At 37.9% G+C, this 27,375-nt stretch overlaps 1 protein-coding gene and 1 pseudogene across 5 annotated transcripts; both read left to right on the top strand.

Moving 5' to 3' along the window:
- Positions 1–25,853, top strand: LOC149833437 (nuclear transcription factor Y subunit C-1 pseudogene; annotated as a pseudogene). Of its 4 annotated transcripts, none has more exons than XR_016433422.1 (2): positions 1–901; positions 25,729–25,853. The product of XR_016433422.1 is annotated as a nuclear transcription factor Y subunit C-1 pseudogene, transcript variant X3 (transcript). The 4 variants fall into 4 exon arrangements; XR_016433423.1 differs by lacking the exon at positions 25,729–25,853 and adding an exon at positions 6,809–6,830; XR_016433421.1 differs by lacking the exon at positions 25,729–25,853 and adding an exon at positions 11,784–12,196 and having other exon boundaries at positions 2–901.
- Positions 22,941–26,745, top strand: LOC149833438 (uncharacterized). The gene is made up of 3 exons (XM_090015126.1): positions 22,941–23,058; positions 25,729–25,882; positions 26,474–26,745. The coding sequence occupies exons 1-3, from the start codon at positions 23,056–23,058 to the stop codon at positions 26,518–26,520; spliced, it is 204 nt and encodes a 67-aa protein (XP_089871252.1). The 5' UTR covers positions 22,941–23,055; the 3' UTR covers positions 26,521–26,745.
- The last annotated feature ends 630 nt before the right edge of the window (positions 26,746–27,375 follow it).

Below are 27,375 nucleotides of genomic sequence, written 5' to 3' on the forward strand. Positions count from 1 at the left end.
TGTTCCTCTGAAAACAAAAAACCTTTCTATTTTTTTTTTTTTTTTGCATATTCTTCAAACCCCATCTTTCCAATCAACACCCACCTCCTGAAATCTCTCCTCCTTCACCGCAACCTCAAATTTTTTTTCATTGAAGATAGTTGTGGTTTCTGGGTATTTCTAAATCCCCACTCTTTGGAAACCAGGTCTTCTTGTTCATTCATCCCCTGTTCCGAAATGGACAACCAACAGCAATCCCAGGGCTACCCACAAGGCGTTCAGCAACAGCCACAACAAGTGCTTGGCCAGCAGACCTTCACCCACCTCCAGCAGCAGCAGCAGCAGCTCCATCTCTTCTGGAACTACCAACGTCAAGAAATCGAGCATGCGGCCGATTTCAAGAACCACCATCTCCCCCTCGCCCGCATCAAGAAGATCATGAAGGCCGACGAGGACGTCCGCATGATCTCCGCCGAGGCGCCCGTGCTCTTCGCTAAGGCCTGCGAGCTCTTCATCCTCGAGCTCACCATCCGGTCGTGGCTCCACGCAGAGGAGAACAAGCGCCGCACCCTGCAGAAGAATGACATAGCCGCGGCCATCACCAGGACCGAAATTTTCGATTTCTTGGTCGATATCGTCCCGCGGGACGAGATCAAGGACGAGGGGCTCGGCGGCGCCGGATTTGCCGACGTTCTTTACTACTACCCGCCGCCGCAGGCGGTGCCGGTGACGATTGGAAGGCCCGCGGTGCCGATTGTCGATCCTTCGGCGTACTATCAGCCGGGCGGAGTGCAGTATGGGTTGGTGCGGCAGCCTTGGCAGCAGCTGTGGCAGCCTAACCAGCAGGATGAGCAGTCTTTTGGAGGTGGGCAACAGTCTTCTGAGGAGAAGGGATATGGCGTCTCCCCTGGTTCTTAACATGGTAAACGTTTTTTCAAGCGATGCCCCAAACCCCATTGTTTTTGTTTTTAGAAGCATCATGATCTTTCTGTGTGATTGAATGATGGAAAATTTGAGTTCTGTTATCTGCTTGCTTGTAAGTGTTGATTGTAGAAAGTCTTGTGATGTTGGTTTATTTCTTTGAGTTGCACGATGGCTCTCATCCTCTGTTTTCATTTTTTGTCCTTGCTCTTGTCTGATTAGAAAGAATGAACTTCTCTGATTTGGGGTATGATAGTTTAGGTCGTCTCATAATTTGTGGTGTTTAAGCTTTTCTAGGATTGGAGATACTGTGAGTTTTTGTAATTCTTGTGACTTGAATTTAGGATGGTAGTTCGGCATACCATTTGATAAAGTTGATTCTCAATATATCAAGTTCCTTCAAGTTTTCCTGCAAAACTTGGTTATCTGTTGTTTGAATTCTCTATATGTGCTTTCCATAGTCATCTGTTGTTTGAATTCTCTAGATGGGCTTTTCCTAGTTATCTATTATTTGGATTCTCTATATGTGCTTTGCATTGATATGCTGAATGTCTCAACTCACAATATGTGTTTGTGTGTTTGTGTGTTTGTGTGTTTGTGTGCATGTGAAATATCTTTGGGGTGCATTCTAGTTTTACCCATGGGAGTTCTTTGTAGCTGCATGAATGAAAGATCCTGTTTGTGGCATAAGAAGAAAAAAAAAGAACTTAATTTTTTCGTCTCTTATAACCAACAGAAACATTCAAACAATGTATCAAGTCCCTCCACTTTATGCACCCACCTGGTGTTACTTCAAGAGGGCACGTTTTTATCATTCTACATGCTATCTCTGTGCTTTATTTTGTGGTCGAACATCCATTAAATAACAAAGCTACTTTCATCAAATCACATAGCAGCATATAAATATCAAATACACCACCAGTAAGGAAAGAAGCAGTGTGTATCTCTGGATGCACAAAGATCCATGTACTCGATATTCTATCAGGTGGGCGAACATGAATTCATGTTTCAATCACTGAAAGCAATCTGAAACTAAAACATATCCCGTATAGATGGCCTAGATTAGTTCTTTGTCTTCCCCAACCAAGCCCATACCTAGAAACCATAGAACACCCAATTGGCATCAGCATGTGCTGGTGGAGGACAGATTAGGGCTAGAAATCTAAGCTCAGGACTGGCATATCATTAGAGCTGGTCCAAAGTCCTAAGTTTTTCTTATTTGATATGGCCCATAATATCCTCATGAAATATCCATGTAAGCAAACACAATACTCAACATATAATATTGATGAAAAGGAGGGCAAGCTAACACTATCTAATTCCCCACTTGGTGAAATAACAACGTGGGTCTATGTCTCTCCTACTTACTGAAACAGGCCTAACAATTCAAGCAACACTAGAGTACTTTATTCACCAGGGATAATGAGCAAAGGATGAACTAGGCCCATATGACCTGTTGGATCTGCATGTGTAATCTTCCTTTTCTTTCTTTTTCTCTTTTTTCTTTTGAAACACACTATCACATAGTGCTGATAAAAGAGAGACAAGCCATCACTATTCAGTCACCGTTTGGTAAAGCTTCATTTATGTAGGTTATTATTTCTGCTTTCATGCCCAACAAAAAAGTGAAAATGCATTTTCTCAGCAACCGAAGTTCAGAATGAAACATCATGGTGAATGTGGACTTATTATGAATAGGAAGTTCTTAACTTCCTTTGTTTGATAGCTATATATGATCTTCAGACTCATGATGGTGTTTCTGATGCTTAATTCATCTTTGCATCATCCGAATCCTCCTTGTTCTCCTGCGTGAACATAAAAGTAGGAATTTTAGTCATTCTTACTGTGTTTGTATATTTGTCTTTTCCCTTTGGGAAAATGACCATCTACAAGAGTTTGTAGCATAGCATGTTTGAAACCAAATGATGACACTTCAGATCAGTTTCCATGATATCCTGCTCAATAGGGAAAGTGCATCCGTGTTTTTCATGGATCTGAAGTGGAGAATATGAATGTGGTAACATGATAGGACTAAAAGCAAAACAATATTCTAGCATGACCTAAGGGACAGAACTGATTATCATAAGAGATTTGTTTCTGACTTTCAAAATACTACATAAACTTATAGTTTTTGCCTAAGCAATTAGAGAGTAAAATGAGAAACATATCCTTCTTTGTTGATACATTCTTGCAGATGGAAAAATCATTGTAAAAATGTTTTTTTCATTATTAAAATTTTCACATATCCAGTAAAGACCAAATGCTTAAAAATACGAAAATCTGGCAAGAAATTAGCAGATATCTTGCAATAGTTGTACAAATTTGGATGAATGCTGACACTGGCATTACAAAATGTGCCTCTTTTTTGAAAGAATTTTTTTGATACCTTTAATCTTGGAACAAGGAATAGGATAAGTTCAATGTACAAAAGCGTATGTTAACTGATGTGCAAATTGAATAATGGTCATCTGAAGTTAGAAGAAACATGCATTGAAGCAATGTTTAAAATCTAACATGAAATAGACTCGGTCTCTTCAAAACTACTTTGTTTGTAATTCAATGTGGCCTTTATGAATTGCCCAGAATAAACTAGGTCAACTGGAAATTAAAAATTAATGTCAGTAAAAACTCAGATGACATTGTTTGTTCTAAATGCACCATTCTTGTAAGTTCTAAATTGTGGACATGCAAACAAAAATTTACAAGGGACTCACTGCTTGAGCTTCTGGGCAATCCAACACTAACACAGTTGTATCCTCCCGATCATCCTTTTGCTCTCGACTTAACTTATCTTTGTGCTCCATAGGATAACTGGAAGTTGTAAATTCATTAAGCATATTTGCATAAGACAACTGGGCTTGTAAATTTAATGAACACGGTATTCAAGATGTGAGAACTGCCATTCAACATGTGGTGAACCTCAACATTTGGTGGAATCTGGAAAGACTAGGATAACTCTGCCAGGCTTCTCAGAAGTCATGTTATGACTGGTTTTTTATTAAAACAAAGTCCTTTCCAGGTTCCCAGATGAGTCTACTCTAGACGTTGATCGGTATCAGTATATTACAAAGTTTTATCATTCATGTTTGAATAAATATGTGTGTAGGTGCATGTTTTGTTACCTTGCATCCACCTTGTACTGTAGTACTGATTCCTCTGAATACTGATCTTCTACATCCATATTAAGCTGGATCACAAATTGACAAATCAATAAAATGCAATGAGATTTTAGAGGTACTTTATGCAAATTTCGACAATGTTATCTAGTCTAGCAATTAAAAGTTGGCTTATCTGTTTAATTTAGCAATAGAAGTATCAGTTTATCTGGCTATTTTATGCTTCTTAGGTAATACGGTCCCATCTATACTGTAGCCTTGGATATTTCATATTCCTGCAAATTTACCTTTCATCCCTATTTTTCATGTTATATTGCCCATATGAATGCCATGCCATATATTAGAGGTAATAATGTCTTAGTATCAACCAATGAGGTTTTTGCTAGTCATCAACTATCCTGAACAAGGTTGTAAGTAGTGTATTGTTACCCGTATCAGTCGGGCCCAAAGTTAGATACGTATAGTGGTGTATTGTAAAAAATCATAAATTTTTAATAAAATTTTCCAAAAATTCTAAAAAAATCAAGACAAATCAGAAAAATTAGAAAAGTTTCTAAAAAAATCATAACACATGAAACAATGATGAATTGTATAAAATACAGCCATAAAATCACATATGAAACATTTATGTCTCTATGAGTTGCATAAGATATCATCAAATATCAATTAATATAGATAATATTACATGCATATCTTATAAGAACAATGCAAAATATTAAATATCTTGCAATTAAGAACATGCCACAAGACACATACTTTTATATTACAAAGACAAAAACAAAATAACCAAGTTTATGAACACTTAAGTGTTAAATAACCAAGTTTTTTAAAATATAACCTCAATCATCATCATCATCTTCCTCTTCTTCTCTCGATGTTATGCTAAGGGTTGTAGGATCTGAAGTAGAGTGCTCATCTTCGTCATACACATCTTCTCAAAGCTGCGCATGCCCATTTCTGCCTCATTCATCTCTTTTGCTTGTTTTTTTTTTCAGACCAGTGAGTAATTATTGGCATTGTCATTTCACGACATTTGAAAAATCCCTTGACATGCTGGAGACAACATTGTGATGTGTCCCGGCTAAATGATGTTTCAACCGAGAGATACCACTTGAAACAATATGATGGTAATAGTCGCACTCGAGTTTCAATCAGTTTTCACTCACTACTTGAGTACTCCATTGTCATGCTAGATCATTTGATGCCATCTTCCCCCAAAAAAGTTCAATAGGAAGCAAAAAATACATATTTGTTACCTTAGCTCACTCCCGTGAGTGAAAAAATTATGAAAATGCACTCTTACATGAGAAATTCGCAAAAGTTCTTTCCCTTGTGCACAAATCAGCCCCCTAACCGCTCTCGTGCCTTTTTGGGTGCGTGGGTTCTCCTCTAAGGGCCTCCATACAAATGGGAGAATTGGCCCTAGGGAGGTATTTAAAACCCAAAATTAAAAAAGTTGAGTTTTCGTCCCTTTAAAGTGTGCCAGACATGTATCATACGATACAATACGATTCAACCGATACGGATATGATACACACTCCTATCACAATACAAGTGTGTATCGTATCGAGTTAGGCCATAGTTACGATACGTATCGTATGATACGGTACGATACTTGCAACAATGATCCTGAATCTATTTAGTTGGTGGACAATCAGTCAATTCTTGTAGGGATTTCCAAACATATAAAGATTTGGACTGATATAGCTGACAAACATGTAAATTTAGGTTCAATGTGGATATAATATTATTGGATAATACTCTCAATCCTAGTCTAAGTATGGACCCAATAATGGGGTTTCCAGTTAGGTTGGGTTTGAGTTTATCTGGATCTGGACTAAATCTGGAGCATTTGCTTCCTATGGACGTACTGCAAATTATAATAAATAACATATATGCACACACACATTGTTCATCTCTTGCCTTCCATCCCTGGCTGTTTTGCCTCTTTTGGTGTGTTTAGACTTTAGATATGCTGGAATTTGGACATCACTGTGCATTGTATTCCCTGCCACTTCACTTTTTGTGTTTGGATGGGTAAAATTTACAGTACAGTTCTGTAATTCCTCCCTCTAGGCATGGCATGAAGCCCCCCTACCAAGCACTTTTGAATGCCCCTCAACCTAACGCATTGTTAGATGCCATCCATGTCAAAGGAGTCCTTAAATGTGGAAGTAGCACATTTAGGAGAGTTCATTGGAAAAAGGTCTTCATATTTACTGCAATTCTTGGGGTAGATGGCTCGCACATGCATATGGAGAAAGACACATGCATACAGAATTATAAAGAAAAGGAAAAGAAAAAATTCTGCTGAAAATTGAATTAGATGTTATGATAGTAATGGTAACACTTATCCATTGACACATAAAAAAATATAACTTGTTTCAGGAGTTCTTTCATTGCAAGTTCATCATTCAATTGAGCACTGTAGCGATCGATTGTCTTATATATGCTGCCATAGATGAGCATGTCATATTGTGCATGATCATAGTTAAATTTCAACAATATGGATGTCTAAACAACAAGTAAAGCTCATTGGAAACTTAAAGCAAGAGAAGATGAAAAATAGTCACGTATTTACTCATTAATATGTTTGGCTAAGTAATCTTTTTTCTTCCATTTTCATCCATGGTACCTGGACACTCCAGTTTGCCCTCCGTACCCGTGTCGACACCTGGACACATCATTTTACCCTCCGTACTTACAAGTTTGTATTCAATTTATAATCTATAATTAGATTTTCAGTTTATAACTTTATATTTTTAGCTATGTAACACAGACTCTTTTAACAGGGCACGGCACCTGCATCGACATGGCTTCCTTTGTGTCAGGTGAAGTCAACCACACTGAGGTCCATTTCTGTTCAAAAGTAGATTCAGTTAACCCTAACCAAGTCCAGTTATATATATATACCCTCCCTGCACCCCCGCACCCAAGTTTTTTTAAAGTGCTGCATCACCGCACCCGCACCCGCATCCACACCCACACCCACACCCACACCTATGTGACATGGATTTTCAGTATACAATATATATTTTAGATATATCATATATATTTAGATTATATTCAGTTTATTTTTTATTTGTGTGATATTTAATATATATATATATATAGCCGTGTCCCCGTACCTACATTTTTTTGGAATTGCCGTGTCGCACCCTCTGTACCCGCATCCGTGCCCAGATGACATAGATTTTCATGTATGAACACAAACATGTAATAGAACAATAATAATCACATGAGCATTTTGCAATAATTGCCAAGGTTTTGAAAGCCTTTAGCTAGAGAATGAAATCAATTTACCTTATAGAGACCCATATATGTGGGGTGATCATAATGAGAATTTTCTTTATATTTGCCTAATTGCATACTTCCATGTTTTGGCAACTATTATTGATTGCTTCACATACTGCAAGTGCATGCATATATGTGGTTCTTGTGTGAAGAAGTAAACGAACTTCATTTGAAACATTGACACTTTAGAAGTTGTTAACTGCTTCATGGCCATACATCTCCAAGATGTTACTTTAAGGCTAAGAAAACCTTCTTGGTAGAAGTCCAGTTGATGCAGTATCCATATAGCTAGCAATACTGCAAAAATACAACAATTTATGTTGTCTTTTGACATGTTATTATGTGTGTGCTTGAAAGTAATAAAAATAGTAGCTGAACTAGGTGATCTATTTGTAATTAATGATTACAATTTCTAAGATAATTAGTTGTAAGTATGGGAAGCTTGTAAGAGAACAAAAAAAATTTAGTGACAGATAAGGGGAAGGGCTGGTTGTCCTGGTGAACTCTCAAATCTCAACCAGTTGACACTTGGCTCTTATGATCTTGTATATATCTAGACAATCTAGACTTTTCACTTTTGAGTTTCACTCAAGTACAGTTGGTAAATGAGATACAGATTGCAGAAACAGGGAAAATGATTTGGTTAATGGAGCCCAAGAGCCAGAGCTTTGTTAAGTTTGGCATTCAGGAGCTAATTAGTGGCTTACTGTGGGCTGGCTTGCATCAACATGGATGGTTGACCCTTTTCCACCTTCTTATTCAAGGATCAAAGCATGGCCTGTTGGGGTGGCAGGCAAAATGGTGGTATTGGTAGCAGTCCTGGCTAGGGTTGTGGGATGGAAGTTCAGATGATGCTGGTGGCAATGAGGATCTGAACTTGCATAGTAATGGCTGCTCTGGTAATTGTTAGGTCACTGGTTGGTGGTGATGGTGATGGCCTCAATCTGGACCCGGTGATGGTAGTGGACAAAATGGCAGACATAAATGTGCAATGAACCAGGTATTGCATACTACTCAATTTTGTGAAGAAAAAAACACTCGGCTTAAGGTGGTTTGAGCTTGTTTATTTATTAAATGAACTGAAATTGAACTCATGTGGTTCATTAAGAAAAGCATGCAGACACATATATTAAATAGTTATAAGCGTACTTGTGCCAATCACCAGCGTGGTTATTTGAGCTTGAGTGAAACTCAAACAACCAGAGTTACACTCATATGCACCCCCAAGTAAACAGGAGTCGGTGTCAGCATTGGTTATGTTGATAGTGGTGGCATCATAAATGTCAGGCTCGTTAGCAGCAGCCCATGGTGGTCGTGGTGATGACATGAGGAAGCATGGAGGTTCTGGCATTAGAGGGAATCTATAATGGGATCACCCTCAGTTTGAAAACAGGGTATTCTTCAAGGGGTACACTTTGATTCTGAAAGAGATTCACGGGCTTCTTTTTCCACATAATAGAGGTGAATTCCCAAGAGCTCTTTTCAATTCCCAGTTCCTTTCCTAGGTGCCTCTCTGCAAACATGCAAAATGGAGGGATTTTTACCCAATTCTTTGCTCAATTCTCCAAGTTTCTCCAACTCATTCCTTTCAAACAGGAAAAGGAAATAAGAGCAGAGGATACAGTTCTTATGAATGACAGAGGTGCTTATCTACCCTCTATTATCTTGAGTCAAAAGTTGATACAAGGATAGGGACTTGAGGTAATAGTGGGAGGGATACATGGGCGATGGATCTGGAGTATGGGTGTCATCAGGGTTAGACAGATTTTCCTTGTTTGTGTATTCCAAGAAGTTACTGAGAATCTATAATAGGGAGTGATGTAAACATGCTCTTAACTAGCAAAAGCTTGCCCGTAGTGCAGGGACTCTTATGTCATAGACTGGGATGCAAACATAGCAGACATGCTTGATGCAACATGGGAATTGTATAACTAGAACAAGGGGACATAAATGTAAAATAAACCATTGAGACCATAAAAAGAAATAGAAAGTTTGGGACATGGTTTTGACCATATTTAACATGAGTTTTCGACATGTCTATGCGGTGTGTCTGGTGGTGTCATTTCAACATGAGATATGCATGGTAATTGAGTGTCCTGACATAGAGATTGGAGAATCCATTTGCTTACTATTTTAATGAGGTGATTATTGATTGACCATTTTCTTCCTGATTCCTCCAAAGTGCCGTTGATAAGCTCTTTGGAATATGAGGACTTTAGCATGACTGAAGTTGCATTCAAACTGAAAACTCATAAAGCTGACCAATTATATTGAAAAATCAAGAGGTAAATCCAAAGTATTAATTAAAAAACCAACATTAATAGAAAGAAACAACAGAAAACGGAATCAAATTGAGGCAATAATCATGTGTGACATGCTATGTGCAGCATCGAACCAAAAAAAGAAAATTCCAAAGAGAAAAGGGTAAAGCTAAATTGAAAATAATTCACAAACTAGAAGAAAGTAAAAATGTCTGACACGAACTGTTATAGAAACTTATAGATTATTTCATGATAAGATGTTACAAAAAGGGACCTTTAGCATGCAAGCACTTGACCAATGATCTTGCATGTTAGCTTAAATCTAGTATTTCATTGGAAGTGTAAAATGGCAGGAATAATCTATCATACAAAAGCAAAGAAGCATTTTCCCTGAAGGTCACGATGACCAAACCTCTTGGATCCAAATGTGAAAAATAATTGCACACAATAATCTGGACTTGGAATACAAACCTTATACTTCTGATAGAAGATTTCAATGGATATACATATAACATTTATTGAGGGTGTACTGATTTATTTCGATGAATGTTTTATCCAGACACATGCCAAGGGTTTCTAAGATAGCACATCCTCTTAAACCATTCAGCACATCAACAATAGAGAAGTACACCATCAAACGAATGGTCTTCATACTATCCATCTCTAGCAATTTCTTGCAAAAACTTATTTGAAGTTTCGTAATATCAAAAGGGCGAACATGATGCTTCGTTTTGCTTGAACAGGCATAAAACAGGAAAGACCTGACAGGGGACATGAAGAAATTTCTGAATCTAATCGTGCATGTGTTGTTACATGCATGACTATGAACAAACAAAAAGAGGAACACAGCAAATTTCACTAAAGACTCACCCTGCGAGGAAACAAAGGATTTCATTCAAATACATGGAACATGCATACTGATTTATGTAAATAAACTTTACTGAAACCAAAATAAAATGACGGGTTCCTTATTTTCTTGTGTACTTACTAAAGAAATATCACTGGTAGCATTATATAATTAAAAACTGAAGATTTAAATTCTAAATTTTCTTTCCTTCCTCTGTGTGAAATACCAAAATAAGTAACAATCTAGATCTTCAAGCAAACAGAAACATCAAAGGTTTATTTCAAAAAGCTTTATAGATCTGACACCATGAAAAGCAAAGAAAAGGAAGAAAACAGCAAGATGGTTGATCCCTTGGAGATGAGACTAGTCTCAAAGATGGTGGTGGTGGGGATGGTGAAAAAGAAATAACACACTTGCAAATGATAGATGATAATGAGACAATACATTGGGGGAAGATATGTGTGTGTGAGAGAGAGAGAGAGAAAGAGAGCGGTGGTGGTGGTAGTGACAGCGGTGGTGGTGGTAGTGACAGCGGTGGTGGGAAAAGAAACTTCATGCATGCAGGTAATAGATTATAATGAGATGATCCAACAAAGAAAGAAAATGAAAGACAGAGAGAGACAGAGGACATACTCTCTGACGCTGGAGTATTCATATACTATTCCATCCGGGCTAAACAAAATAATAGCAACCTCTGCACCATAGACAATTGCAAGCTCCATTGCTCTTCTAAAAATTTCTTTCTTTATTTTGAGAAAAAAATTGTTTATGATCGATTCATTAGCAATTGCAGGCTTCCCAGCCCCATTGCTAGCCTTCTTATCACAACCATGGCCATTCTTGACATTGAAGAAAAACATTGAGCCAGCAATTTGTGAAAGGGAAAAGAACTAAAATGACTCACAACAGGAGGAAGTCAGGATTATATGAGGAAAAAGAGTGTGGGGTGGGAGGTGGCTTATATAGATGATGGACCTTGAAGCATTCTTATAACCTTGCCCAAAATGGGGTTAGCATACGATAGGGGCAAACACCCTAGCATTTATTGTGAGGGTGAAGGGGTGGGGATTCAAATTTGAATTTGCACCTATGTTCCTTGGCAAGGGTATGGTAATTCACCTTATTGCCTGTGCTTGTTAGTATTCTTCTTTTGTATAAACTTACCTTTTCTTCTATTTTGACTATTAACTATTTGCTTAGGATTGTGATGTGTACTTTTATGGCTATATTGTGCTATATGCATTTGAAAAAGAAGCCAAAAGGAAGAAAATTTTACATCAAGGTATCATAATGTTCTTAATCATGGAAAATTTGAAATGCTGATTTTCTTTATGTACTTTGATTATACTCTAGATTAACCAACAGGGGCATTATGGTAATTATATGGCCCTGGAGGTTCGGTCTTATCACATGGTGAGATATGCATGCAAACTACATGAGGCACTGGGCAAGAGTACGCTGACCTTGGGTGAAAGATTCATTGAGATGTTTAAAGGCATGCATTGATAGCGTGTTCTATTATTATCAAAATGTGGCAACAAAAAAATTAGCCTTAATTGTCTACAACAATCTTTACTACATTCATATTGGTAGAATCAGATGAATGCATGGGCTGGTTATGTGAATATTGCCAATTTCATGTGTCTCTCTCTCTATATGTATATATTCTCATGTAAGAACTGTCGAGAACATGGGGATAATGCCAGTCATGGAGTTGGATGTATGATGGACTTGAATCATGTTACACTGTCATCTATTTTAAGGTAGATTTTTTCCCATATTGTGGTGCACATAGACTCAAGTAACTTGTCCCTAGGATGCATGTCCCGGCCTTTATCCTTGTTCTGAATGAAATTTGAACTGCATAGTTGTGTTTTTTCTTGCTATAAATGCACTTGATTTGCCTACAAATGTTGAATCCAATTTGGAAACAGAAACTTTTGAGGAAGTCTTTGAGAAGAAAAAGAGTTTGTTGAGATGGAATGTAGAATATCCATTTTGATGTCATATAAAATTGTAATATATAGTCATCAAAAAGATTTTTTTCTTCTATAGAAAAACACAATGCGGACATCTAAAGATCAAGCAATTGCTTTAAAGTTTAAACAATTGCTAAAGTAGGATAATCCTCCACAATGATATGTGTTTTATAGAGAACCCTCAGTGATCTACATTTTTGGATTATAATAACCTTTACTAAATCAAGGTTGCAAAACATAAATAAAGACCTATATTTGGACAAAACTAAGCTAACCAACCGACATAGCAAACAAATGCAAATACATTTCATTGCCCTTAGAAGGCCTTGCTCTTATGTTGACCCTGGTCCCTGATCTATTTAAACCTGCAAACAATCTTTCTCCCTCTTTAACGCATGACTACTAGTTCTAGTTATGGAACAAATTAAAAGCATACTCTATAATTTGCACTACACTATATTGTGTTAGCTAAAAGACAAAAAAACTTAAGTTAAATAAACTACAAGAAAAAAGAGAGAAAATTGTGATTATTGGAGTGCATCTGATATCTAAGGCATTTCATATACAAATAATTTCAAAGTGCCATTAATAATATAAATCACTTATGATAAGCACAAAATAATACAAATTATGAAAATTTAAAAATTTGTTCAAGGAGAGCGATGCATTGCATAATTATTTTTCTTTCTAAAGGATTAATGGTCAAATTAAGTTATGAGTTATTCTTCTGTGAATTATTACTACTCAGTGAGCATCTCAAACTCAAATTACTAAGTAATGCACTCGAGCTTGAAATTTTGCTTTCTAATGCAAGCTTGCACAGAAAGTTTCAACTCCCAATTAAAAAAATTTGATGTGCCCCAATTGTATTTGAGCCTAGACTTAATAAGAGAAAAGAGGTGGGGAAGTGGATGCATCTAAATGTAATGCTTCCCTTCAGGCCTTACCATTCTGATACTGTATTTAGAGGCACTAGGGAGGGTAGGACTCAAGATGGTCCTAACCAGTCACAATTATTATTAATCTTTATAATTGTTCACCGTTTTATCAGTGAGAATTTCAAAGATAGTGATATTGCATGAGAGCCCTAGGCTCGTGGCTAATTTTGGGCTTGAATTTGTATGGTACACATGAAATAACAAGAGATAGAATAAGAAATAGGCTATATTTTTGTCAGGTAATCTTTTTTATATACATGTCCTTAGGGACTCATGAGCCACCGAAGTGAACGAAACTTATTTTAGGTTATCTATGTGTTCAACCAATTGTGAAAAGAGCAATAGCTTTAGTAAGCACCATTGTTATATAATATCTAATAAATAAAAATGAAAAATGATCATACTACCCTTGAGAATAATGGTATTTTGTAGTGTGTCAACGAAATATTGTAATATTCCTTGCATACTCGCCCCACTTGTTTTCCGCTGAATTTGTAGTTATTTCTGATCATTTTACCCTTTCGCTACATGCGAATTTCACTATCACTAAAACTCATTTGTGACTGAATAAAGAAACACAATTGCAATGATAGATTAGTAAAACTCAATTGCAATAAAATAGTGAAACTCAATTGCGATAAAATAACGAAACTTACAAAAATACCTTTGTACCAAGACAAAAATGTTACATAATACAATGCAATCAAAATTTGGAGAACATAAAGGTGCATAGTTTGGCTAGGTATGATTATGTTGCACTCTCATTTTCTATCATTTGACAACAAATGCAGGCAAGAGTCTCAATTCGTCTTAATTTTCATCATTCTCAGTTTCCTCATCATTCTTTGCTTTCTCAGGAGTAGTACAATCGTTTTTTGTAGTTTGTTTTATGTTTACCTCTTTTTTATATTTCTCCACGAAAAGTTCCCATGTTGTAGTTGTAATTGCGGTACATAGTGTACTTGTATGGGATCTTGTCAAGTACGTCTGTTTTCCTTTGTTTGGTTTTGGGTCACCTAGGTTGATGTGCCGGGATAGGTAAAAATTGAGTTTTTAAATGATCATATCTTTTTTCAAGAAAATGAGAGTTGGTTAGGTTTCACAATTAAGTTTCGTTATTCTATAGCTGCAATTGAATTTGCAATTGAGTTTCACTTATTCTATCGCAGTAACTGGGTTTTGCTATTCTATCATAACTAAATTTCTTATTATATCACAATTGAGTTTCGCTATTCTATCGTCAACTGAGTTTTGCTATTCTATTGTAATTGAGTTTCACTATTTATTGACAACTAAAATCACTTATAGCAGACGAGTAAAATTGGAAAAAATGATCACAAATTCAGCAGAAAATGAGTGGGTGGGTATGCGAAGAATATTGCAATATTTTGTGTACACGCTGTGAAATACCACTATACTTAGTGATAAAACGATCATTTTCCAAAAAACAAATAATTTGTTTAGCACATAAGTCATATTCTCCCATAATTGGCATTGTCCAACAAGTCACATGAAAAGTTGCCTTGGTGATGTATTTGTTTGAACATGAAAAGCTAAGCCCATGATAAGAATTTAGCATGCATTGGTTCCAAGATTCTTCAAGCTATAGTATTTCTAGGTAGAGTAAAAAATTTAACCAACCTAAACAAAATCAATCCAAAGTCAAGTTGCTAAGTCTAATGTGGAACCAAGATCAAAATCAACCATGTCCAGATGATATATACTTTCATTAAAAAAAGATTTGTTATTCAAGTCATGAGAATTCTCCTAATTATTCAATCAAAGACCAAAAGCCTTTTAAATGGAATAAAAATTAATTTCCTTTCCAAAAAACAAAGTACACATTCTTAGGGAACTTATAGAAGTGGGAAAGATGTAGGAAACGTTATACAAATTGAAAAATTCATATGGTTTTTTCAACCTTTCCAAACAAGAGAAAATCTCTCTGAGTTTTTTTTTAAGTATACTTTTTTATAGGAAACATTCCTCTGCATGAGGAGGTGGAGGACCAAAAGAAAATTGTGAGGTCCACTTCCTACAACCCATCACCACCCACCATCTCACTACCACCACCACCATCCATCTCACCACTACCACCACTACCCATTATTGCCTACCTCTTGAAAAACTGCCCTCTCCAGGATGATTCTTTCATTACTACTACCACCCACCATCACATGACACCAGATATCCTCCGCCACTACCACCACCCTGGTTATTTTTCACCACCATCATCCATCTCACCACCACCCATCATCACCCACCTCCTGAAAAACTGCCCTCCCCACCATCAATCACCATCATCCATCACTCATACCTTGAAGAATGATGCTGGAGAAGCTCCACCATCAACCCAGGATGATTTTTCACCACCACTACCATCCACTTCCCAAAAAAAGCGTGATGGAGAAGCTTCACCACCACCCCCTCTTCTCCCACTTTTTTTAAGATTTTTCATTTTATTTTTCTCATGCTACCCAAACAAGTAAAAAAGTTTTGTTTTTAAAAAAATTATTATATCAAAACTTCTTATAGAAATTTTTTTTCCTGTGATTTTTCTTGCTTCCAAACGTGCCCTTAGGGAAGGTCAAAGAATTGGTGAAGCTAGAAGCCTACATGATTGATGCTGCTTGACTTTAAGGTGATTGAGCTCATGCCATTTTCAATGCCCCATTAACTTCTTTTTGTTAGGTGTAAGAAAGAAGGGAGAGAGAATTCAAAGGAGAAACTGGGCTGTTTTGGAAAAGGTGGTCTTGATGAGGTGGAATAGTCCCATATTGCTTGTGCTTGAGTTTGTTGTGGGCTTTATAAGCCACATGTAAACTCATACACTTGTTCCTGAGAACAAGAGGGTGGGATGACCACCACACACGCGCGCACGCGCCTGCCGTGTCGTGTTGTGCCGAGCCGGGTTCGGGTTCTTTAGGGTCATATCCAATCAAGACAAAGTACCTTTTTACCCAAAGTTTCTTTGGATATTTGGATTCTGTAACAGGATATGGGAAATGATAACGGGTCACGACTCCTCGTAGTTTGTGCCCGTTATGGCTCTTCGGATTCCGTAACGGATCTCGATCTTTCGAAGTCCGTTAACGGATCACGTCTCCTCAGAATCCGTAACGGGTCCTTCCACGATTTGTAACCGTTCGTGGGTTATAAAAGCATGGTGAGGGTGGGGTTACAGATCAATCTGAGAGATCTGAGACGCTCTGATTTCTGAAGAAGAGCTCTACGATTTCCCATCTCCCCTGTTGCTCTCTCTCTCTCTTTCCTGAGTTGTCCCGAAAGGTTTGGTTCGTGGAGGTTGTTTTCGAAGGACGCTCCGCCGGAGTGCACCATTCGGTTCGTCGTGGCTATTGTATACTGGGGGAAGGACGTCAGACCCTGATTTGCACTATATGTGGGGGCGAATCTTTTCTAAGGGGAGTACTTTCGTACGCCTTAGCCTATTACATAAGTTAAACATGTTTCTGTTGTTTTCTTTATGTTCTTTGCATCTGTTTGCTCTTATGTTTTCGTCTGGATTTTGGTTGTTTGCGGAAACCGACATGCCTGCTCCCTGTTATTGTTTCGATTGTTTGTTGATCATGCTGTATACACTGTTGTATTTCCTGATTTATATCGTGTTTTATATCATGATGATGATTGTGAAACTCTGTGATCCAAAAACTGATCCAACACTTTCTTCAATCTGTCAATGTCAAAGCTAAACACCTACATGAATCTCTAACAGCAAGAGGCTCTAGTTCTCAAATTTAAAATTGTTTCCATCTTGATTTTTTTTTAAATTTATAACCTGAATAAACTACACTAAGCACCAAGACTTGGTCGCGCTAGCTCAGCAATACCTACTGTCATTGTGTCGGTAGGGTAAAACTTCTAGGAACCCTGCCCCCAGGGCTTCCATCTTGAATTTGAAAACATATTGTTTGCTCATTAGCATTTTCAACTAATATTGTATATCGACTGGTTTGATCCCAAGAGGGAATTGATCTTGGGCAAGATGGTGCTTCACCATCTTTCCAAGACTACTCTAACGACATGGGCAACCCCGAGCGGGCTTATCAGGCTTGTTTGTTATTAAATTACAAACATATAACATTGTTTAAATTCACATGGATACACCAATCAAGTCTCGTGTGTTTTTTTCTTATACGCATCTTTAATTTTTCACAAAAATATTGCATCTCATGTCCTTTTCTTATCGCCCTTGTGACATGCTCAATTAGTGATGCACAACTAGCGGAGCTAGCTTGGGTTCGACCCATTTAGGCTCGCCCGAACTCGTTCAAAAAAATAAATGAGTCGAGTTTGAACAGGCAGTCCAGCTCGATTAAGCTTGGCTCACATAGTTATAAAAAACAATTATGTATTTTGCTCATAATGTTAATATAAAGAAGGGTCTTACCCTAATGGACAAGGTATAGGTCATCTTTGGAAGTGGCATGGGTTAAAAAAAAACTCATCACTTTTCTCTTTTTCAAAAACACATTTTACACAATTTTTACAAAGAAGGGTCTTACCCTAATGGACAAGGCATAGGTCATCTTTGGAAGTGGCATGGGTTCAAAAAACTCTTCACTTTTCTCTTTTTCAAAAACTCATTTTACCGAATTTTAAAAAGTTTAAAAATACTTTTAAAATAAAAGTTTTCAGCTCAAGCTCGACTCGATCCGATCTTTATTCCTTGGTTGGAACCCCTAAGGGGACCTAACGGTTTGGACTTGAGTAGGTTGAAAAAATACATACAATCTTGGCAAGAACAACGTTCAACGGAATATATGACTCATGCTCTTTTAGGTTCTTTAAATTCCGTGGGTGGTGTAGCTACATAGATCAATGCAATCAATTATGTATCTCATAGAAGTTGGTTGGCTACCTCTCATTTTGTTCTATGATTCTTTTTTTTTGGTGGGTCATTTGTGGCATGCGGGAAGGGCCTGTGTAATTGCAGCAGGTTTTGAAAAAGAAACCGTTCATAATTTTGAACCTGTTCTTTTTATGATTCCTCTTAATTGAGATGAAAAATAAAATGCATGAAGTATGAATTTGATTTCATTGTACATATTGAAATCGAGTCATACAAAAAGTATTCTTCCTACCTCCCTTCAACTCATTTAGATTTGTAGCTGTGTCTTGGCTAGGGGGATATCTGAGCCATTCCCTTATGACAAAGACTGAGCTAACTAGGGCAAACCAAAACAAACAATAACTAAACAAATATATTCAACAAACAAAAGGAGAGAGGGATTTGAACCCTCGATAATTCTTTGTTTGTAACTATATCACTTTTCAAGACCGGATCTATCAACCATCTCTCCCAGAGACAATCCCCATTTTATTCCTTCGAATATAGGACATGGCCATATGAGTTGATACAACAACTCCTTGTAGATGCGATATGTATCTATGAGTCGTTTATGAAGTAAATAAAACTAGAGCCTCGACCCCATGTACGATCCAAATAAGTAATGAGTCCTAAAAGATCAATGGATTCACGGTCAAATCCCTCTACGATGCACTTTCTTATACCTTACAATTTCATGCCAGAGAGGGATCAAATGGTATAGTTCATTCATTTGTCGGTAGCTTGGAGGATTACAACCATGACTATTGCTTTCCAATCAAGTTTGTCTTTTAGAAAAGCTTTTCTTCAACCTTTCAAAGTAACCAGAAATTATAGCAGCCCGTTCATATGTCGAGGTTCTAGATAAATAAGTTTATATAAAAAAGTATTGAAGCCAAAAATAATGTTTATATGACTCTTAGTTGAGGAAGGTAAGTTATCACAATTTAATGCAAGGTTGGCAATTGAGAATATTGAGAGAGAGAGAGAAACCAACGTTTCTATATGGAAAGGTAACTCTTATTTTGTGAAAAAATTACATAAGTGCTACGTAAGTAATACATTCTTGTTTTTTAAAAAGAGTTACAAATGCTCAAAGAAATCTATAATTTAATTCAAGAAAGACATGATAAATATGTCATTTAAGAAAAGGTTATAATAAGAAACTTTTTGGCCTTTTCCACCTCCCTGCTTCTGTTTTATAATATTTAGAATAGAAAATGGGTTTGGAGAAGGAATGAATATGTTGAAGTTATATTTGTGCATTACATATTTATTTTGCCTTAAGGGGCTACATGGGCTACCAACCAGACACGCGAAGCCCCCGTTGGTTAGGAAAGGAAGTTGTCATCAAAAGGAAACCAATTGAAAACAACAAACCCACGCTCAGCAAAATGGTTTGAACCAGTTTTAATGGTGTTTAGGTCTCAAGAGGTTCCAGTCGGTTCAAGTAGGAAATGGGTTTGGATATAATCGGTTTGGGTTTGGGTCAGCTCAGGTATGAAGTGGATTTGGGTATATATAGAGTTGGGATTCAGTTGTTCAGGAACTGTTTGGGTCGGGTTTGAAAACAGGTTTAGGTCTACATTCATTGTACATAAAACCCAACCCGTTTTCTCTGGAGATATAGATTTTAGACTCAACCCTAATCCATGAGTCTATTAGAAATGGGTCGGGTGGAGTGCAATTGGTTCAGGATGTCACTTACACCCCCTACCCTACCCCACCCCACCCCAGCCCACTCATCTCTCTCTCTCTCTCTCTCTTTCAAAAACCCCTTGGTTATTGACTTTTGACACCTAAACCATTGAACTGTCTTCCTGGTATCCACATCAGTGTTGTGAGAGGCGTACACCTCAGTACCTGAAGCGTACGCCTCAGAGGCGAGGCGCACGCTCAAGGTACTGAGGCGTGCTGTGATGCGCAAATTGCCGGTGGATCCACCTACTGAAGCCTTCCTTCATCCCCAAGTCTTCCTCCTCCGCCCGATTTGTCGGCTGTGCTAACCCCAAGTGCCGGTGGATCCACCGCCAGGTGCCGGCCAGCTGCTCCACCACCGCTCCCTGCCTCCCCTCCCACCGCTTCACTTTCATACCAGTTGTGAGAGGCGTACGCCTCAGTACCTGAGGCGTACGCCTCAGAGGCGAGGCGCAGGCTCAACGCCTCGCTTCGCCTCATCGCATTTAACAACCTTGATCCACATAGAGCATGTGTCAGCTGCAAACCTTTCAGGTCTTGTTCCCCCCACCACTCCACAAAAAAAAAATTGGGTGAATAAGTCATTATTTAATCCAATCATAATATTGGAAAAAAAAAATATAGTGAAAAAATATTTCTCAAAATTTTATGCGAGTGAGTGAGGTAGTTTTCCTCGAGATGAGATCAGCTCATCCTCTACCTCATCCCTATCTTCGTACCTCTATTTGAGATCTCATTAATGCAAGCTGTTTTGATCGAGCCCCAAAGGGTTTGAGGTAGTGGAGGGAGCATTAGTCACTAGGTGGGTGATCAGGGTTTCATGCACATGGCGCTCTTTGCATATAAAAAGGGGCAAGAGCATTATGTCCCGACTCTCTAAGGGGCCAAGGGGTGCACCACCGGTTTACACCATTGGGAAAGTGGCCGTAAGTATGGTGGGCTTAGCTAATATGCCTAGGTCTCTCATCCCGGGGGGTGGTGTCCCCATTCTAGATGAAAAAAAAGTTTTTTGATCGCCCCCAAAAGGGTTGGCAGAATGGGACGGGGTCTTGGCTGTTATATGGACGGTCAAGGTTCAATTCCCATGGGTGTCACCCCTCTATACAAGCCAACCCCAAGCATAAGCCCCGAGGGTTGGGGTCTTAGCCTTAGAGTTTTATGCTGCCGGCATCACAATTATAAGTATTGTAGGTTGAGTCAGCGTGACCAGGTATTCTTGGCGAACGCAGTTTCTTTGGTTATAAATCAAAAAAGTTGTTTTAGATCAAATCAGACTCCACAAATGTGATCTAGATCATTAATTTAGTGAAGATCAATGTCTAAATCACCAAAACCGGTCTTGATTTTTAAGTCTTAAAAGATCCTTTTTATACAGCCTAATCACAGATGATCCAAGAATCTGTTTTTATAAAACCAAGCATCGGTACGTTAAAATTTTAAGAAAAAAAAAGCCTATAAAGATATCGGTACATACCATACATATTCCAGTTACCCATTGATAAGATATAACATTTTATGAATTAAAAAAATCATATTTTTTGGTTGAAAAAAATATGATTCAAGGGTCGGTTCTAATTAAATCGACATCTATGGAATCAGATTTGATCAAAACAGTTTTCATCATGAGTTTTAAGTGGGGTACGAAAATACGGGATGACATAGGGGATGCGTGGAACTCAACTCGGTTTCCTTGGTTGCCTAAGAAAAAAATCTTATTACTGCCAACAAAAAATGATGAAATGGCGAAAATCAATTCATGGACATAGGACCGTATCCAGGATAGTTTTCACATGAAAGTAGGGATGCAAATGAATCGGGGTCAGGTCAACATTGACTGAGAACCAGCCCTGAAATTTTGAAAAGGGACGCCACTTTTGGATCTTTACCCAATCCATACCTCATAGTCTAGTTCTAGATCCAGTTTTGGTATGAGACCATGTGGTACCGTATCCAATCAAAACGGTCAAAACCATAATAAGTTGATTACACCCAGTTATGACCCAGACCCAAACATTATTATTTATACAAGTACGACACATATCTTAGTAGGTCCGAATGTGTTAGTTGTGAATAGGGGTGGTAAACGAGCTGAACGAATCGAGCTTGAAGTGATCAAGCTTCCACTCATTCTTGTGGCATGCCAAGCCAAGCTCAAACTCATAATGGGTTCGAGTTAAACAAGCCGAGTTTGAGCTGGGTTGTTTATGAAAAAAATACATTGTTTTTTTTTTTTTTGAAAGGCAAGCTGGGGTTAGGGGGACCCTTACCAGAACAACAGCCACCTCACCTCATGTGACATAGGACCCCTGCTTATCACATGGGATACATTGTTTTTTTAGCAAAAAGAAATAAGATTACAAAAAAAATACATGTAAAATATTTCTAAAATATATTTTTTAGTATATTATCCATATTCAACTTGCCAGCCTATTTTACTAGTTTGAACTAGCTCTTTACGAGACAAACATAAGTCAAGCCAGCGCTTGTTTTCCAGCCTTAGTTCTGAATCGAGCTAGGATTCGATTGCATCGGACAAATATGGGCCGGATTAATTTAAGATTTTCGGGTCTAAAATCCAGCCCATTTTCATCGCCTGGCAGTGGACCGGGGCGAGTGCGGGGGACAAGGTCTCCACCCCTGCCCCATCTCAAAATCCGAACCTTCATCTCTGCACGAGGATGAATTTTAACCTCCACCCCCCATCCTCATTTCAAGTCCTCCATCCCCATTTCAAACTGGGGTGAGGCGGGGAGGGCCCCGTTTTCCCTCGATATATAGTCATCTTGAAGGATTGGAAATGGGATTGGGACGGAGCGGGGCAGGTGAAAGCGTAAGTCCATCCCCGAACGGGGATAGATTTTAACCTTCATCCCCGCCACCATCCCCATTTAATGCCCTTAATCTCCGGATCCAAACGGGGCGGGGCGGGGCGGGGCCCCGTTGTCTCCCGGTCCGCTGCCATCCCTACTGAACGGCGAATGAGTCAATGGCGACTCCTTCGACAGTTATTTTATTATTTTTTTGTTTTTATTTCTCCTCAATTTAAGGCGTTATTCTGGAGGTTTTCTTACAAACCTTTCTCGCCCGCTTCTCTCTCGGGAAACCGGAGAGATCCTCTCGTCCATCACGCCTTCCAGCGCCCCTTCCTCTCTGCAAAAAAAAAAAAAAACGAGAAAATGGTGAGAATTTCTTCTTCTTCATCTCGATCCTTAGCACGTTTGTTCAAATTTGCGTTTGGATCGCTTGATTTTTGCGAATCGGGTGAATTTTGGGATCTTGTAGCTGTCGGATCGTTTTCTTTGTTTCGATTGGGGCTTGTTTTTTCCATTAGGGTTTGGATCTTGTAGCTCTTGGAGGTTTTTCCAATTGGGGTTTCTCTTCTTTTGTCTTCCGACTAGGGTTTGGCTTTCTTTATTAGGAAGATCTTTGTTAGTGGCAGATCGTGGGAGGATTTGATTGGGGAAGATAATGGATGAGCGTAATTAGGTTGTGAATGTGTGGGTTTGGTTGTGATTTGCTTTGATACGTTACGGGTTCTGATCGGTGTTGATTTCGTTTTTCTTTTCGTATGATTTTCTTGTTTGTTCTTATTTCTGGCTTAGATCTGTCGCAGGTAATGGTTTTAATATGATTTTCGCTGCATTTTGCTTGTTTTTCCCTTTTGTTTTTCTTTTGGACGAATCTGCTGTTTCTCCTCTCTAACGTTCCCGGTTTCTTTGCGTAATTTTCTTATTTATTCATAATTTAGCTTAGATCTGTTTCTGATTAGGATTTTAATCTATTTTTTGTGTACATTTTGTTTGTTTCGTCCTTTGTTTTGGGCCCAATCTCTCTCTCTCTCTCTCTCTCTCTCTCTCTCTCTCTCTCTCTCTCTCTCTCTCTTAGTAGTTCCTCTTAGCTGTAATCCTTTCCATACTTTTTTGGGTAGTCACTCTCAATAATGAACATTTGTTTCTTTTTTTGGTTGGATTTGAAAAGATCCGAAACACTGTAATTGGCAACTGTAGGTTAGAGTTCACAAATTCCATTTTACAAAGTTTGGATTATCTAACGAATCCGTGAAGTGGTCACTCTTGGCTCTTTGTGACTGTTAAGCTTTCTAATCAAAGCATCTAGTCTTCTCAGCCTTTTTCTTTTTTATTTAAGAGTAGCATGCCTTTTTACTTGTTTGCTTTCGTTGAGCTGTTAGAGGCATTTAATATGATGACGCATTTTTTCTATGGACTTTTCTATCGTTGGTATTTATGACTTCTATTAGCTGTACCACACTGATAAAGGAAAATACATTGGCAACTGATTTCTGTTAGATTTTCAGGATTCTTATTTACCTTGAGGATGCGTTTGATGCCCAAGACAAAGAGTCATGGATAAATTGTATTAGGCAAAAAACCTTGATGACAATTATTCCTGGAAACGTTATAGGACTTGGGAAAGCGGGTTCCCCGAAACACATCCCTTCCGAAACGGGGAAATGACCTTTTCACTTGCTTCCCGCTCGCTTCATGCTCACTTTCCACTTATTGCTCACTTTTCACTCTCTTCTCAATTTCAGGAGTGAGTTTTTTTTCCTTTTTCTTTTTCTTTTTCTTTTTTTTTTTTGTGTGTGTGGGGGGGGGGGGGGGGCGCTTGGTGCCTTTAACAATTTTCCTTTTTTGCCCAATATTGGGAAGATTCGGTTCCTATTTGCTCCCCACTCGAATTCTAGGTCAATTTCAATTCGCTTTCTAGGTTGCTTCCCTTCTTGTTTTCGGGACGATTTTCGGTTTGCTTCTAATTCGTCTCATGCTTTCTGTTTCCTAAAATTTTAGAAGTGCCTTGTTTCCTGCTCTCTCTTCCTTGACTGACAACTTTGTGTGAAACACAAGTGAAGAGAACTACATTCTCTCATTTCCAGTAGGTTGACAAGGCAAAAAGAGAGGTTGAATCTTCCTCCCAAACCTCCACAACTGAATGCCAAATACAGGGAAAGAAATGAGAGAACAGCAATCAATAAAATCGTGCACAATAAATTGATTAAGATAAAGATTCACAATGGAGTTAACTTTTTATTGTAACCTACAAGTAAATGATGTAACAGGTAAACAGAAAAAAGCTAAATGCTTTTTTTTCTTTCTGATTATTGAATCTGTATGATATCATTACTCTAATTTTATAAGATCTTGATAAATCCATTTTCAATGATCTGTGGAGTTAATAACACTTTCAAACTATTCAAATTTCAAAACATCATCTTGTTATGAAAAATTATCTTTTATAGCATGGTTTTTTTACCTTTTAAATTAAGAGCTTATATGGAAGCCAATAGCCATTAGCGATTGTTTTGCGGTGACTTCAATTACTCCACAGACCAGCAGTTTTGCATAATCTATCTTTTTATACAACTTATACTGGCTCTGTTCTCCATTCTATGGACTTTGAACTCTATTATATGAAAATGTGCTATGTATTGATAACTTTCCAGTTTATAACCTGCATAGAGGCTGCTGCTGCACCTGGTGCTGTTTGCTGTTAGAACTTAGAACTTCAAAAAGACTAAATTAGTAGAGATACTTCATCATAAACTTGTGAAAGCAAATGTATTAAATAAAAGAGTATGGTTGGAAATCTACTGATAACTTAGAGACAAACTTCTGTTTTGTGACTTCTTGTAAGACTCACGATGAACACAAATGACCATTACCCCCATAAGTACAATTACTAGAATTCTAAGTTACCTAAAACATTAGAGACAACCTCTTCTACATGTGATTGTGCCATCTCTTGTGATTGCTAGCTGATTGTTCTATTTAATGCATTGAAGCTTTACTTTGAGATGCAATTTTAATTTAAGAATCTGTGATTTTATACAGACGACCTCAAGGCGTTTCTCGGATAGGAAAGTTGCAAGGTTTGAGAAAAACATCACTAAGAGAGGTGCAGTTCCCGAGACATGCAAAAAGAAAGATGACTACCCCGTTGGCCCCATTGTTCTTGGCTTCTTTATATTTGTTGTGATTGGATCGTGTAAGGTTCCTCTATCTTGTAAGCTTAAGAAATTTGTGTTGGATCAAAATGTTTGATAGCTTCAAAAATCGTGATCCCAATGGCATATGCCTGCACATAAAAGGAAAAGTTTAATCTTGATTGAGAAGCTGATTGAGTCTCTCAGGACATCTTGGAAAATTTTCATTTTAGATGTATCTTCTTACATTTTATGCAGCTAGACGTCTGTTAACAGATAAGGCTTTCTTGACATGAGGCTGTGAACAAATTGGAAATTAAGGAAAGGAAGGAAATCCAAAACGAGAAATGGCACCACCTCTTTTGGAGAGATCTTGTGGAATCCCTTTTCACAAAATAAACAGAAGCCAAATCCCTCAAAGCTCTGCTTCATAGTTCCAACTTCTTTGAGAAACGAACTTCTTTATAGCAATTCCATGTCTGTATAGGCGCGGATTTGTTTTTATGCTTTCCTGCACAGAAGTATGACATGTTACATGATTTATGTAATACAGGAATTTGGATATTAGGTCACGTTAGTTGCTGACAGGAGGATATCTTGAGTTTTTCTTTCTTTAATTCTATTCATCTTTCATTCCATTGTTTGTATGGCAGCCTTGTTTCAAATCATCCGAACTGCCATGAGCGGAGGCTTCGATTGAAGGAGATCGACCAGCAATGATGAATTGGATGAGGTTGCCTCTCCCTTGGAAGAGAAGATATGCCGGTTTACACATTTTGGAGCTTCATGAGCTGATCACTAGGAAGAGAGCATGGTTTTATTACATTTAGATGTAGGCTGAGAAGATGTTTGAAGACTGGGTACTGTAATTCTTTTCTTTCAAAGACATTCGTAAACTACTAAATAAATTGGTAAGCTTCTGTTATCTTTGTGCGTTCTGTTTTTTGTTTTTCTAGTTCGCCAATCTCGATCCGGGCACGCTGCCTGCAGAAACATTGTGGCATGGTGAAAAGTGCTGTCGAGGCAACATTTTTAAGTCGGTCTTTGGTGGTAATGGGCCTAGCATGACTATGCCATTTTATTCACGGGAAAGTGTTTGATACCCTCGGAAGGAAGGAATCCCCTAGTTGGAACTCATGGTGAGAGGTTTGTTTTGATCAAATCTAACTCAATAAATGGATGTGCTCTGCAATGACAAAATAATAGGAATCTGACTTTTGGATTGTATTTTTTTTTTATGTAAAATTATGATTTTATGAGTGTTGAAAATTCGGTACATTGTGTACGCTATTGATTTTTCAACCTCTGCAAAATCTTATATACACGGTGGAATAACATGATGTAAAACTCGATTATACTAACCTAAACATGAAGAACCCACCTGGAGGGTCAGATGTGTAAAAAACATTAAAATTTTAATTTTTTTTTTACCTAGGTTGCTTTATTACCCACAAGGCTAGCAAATATTAACCCTTTATTAACTCATTAAACTTATTTAATATTTTCTACGTAAATGAAGATTGTATCCTAGTTTTTCATGAATCGATATTGGACG

The sequence above is a fragment of the Nuphar pumila genome, chromosome 7 (genome assembly GCF_984573655.1).
Source record: "Nuphar pumila chromosome 7, dmNupPumi1.hap1.1, whole genome shotgun sequence".
Lineage (NCBI taxonomy): Eukaryota > Viridiplantae > Streptophyta > Magnoliopsida > Nymphaeales > Nymphaeaceae > Nuphar > Nuphar pumila.

Coding starts and splice junctions, on each gene's coding strand:
- LOC149833438 (XM_090015126.1), top strand. Junction 25,883..26,473: donor ATTTGTTGTGATTGGATCGT/GTAAGGTTCCTC, acceptor TTTGTATGGCAG/CCTTGTTTCAAATCATCCGA.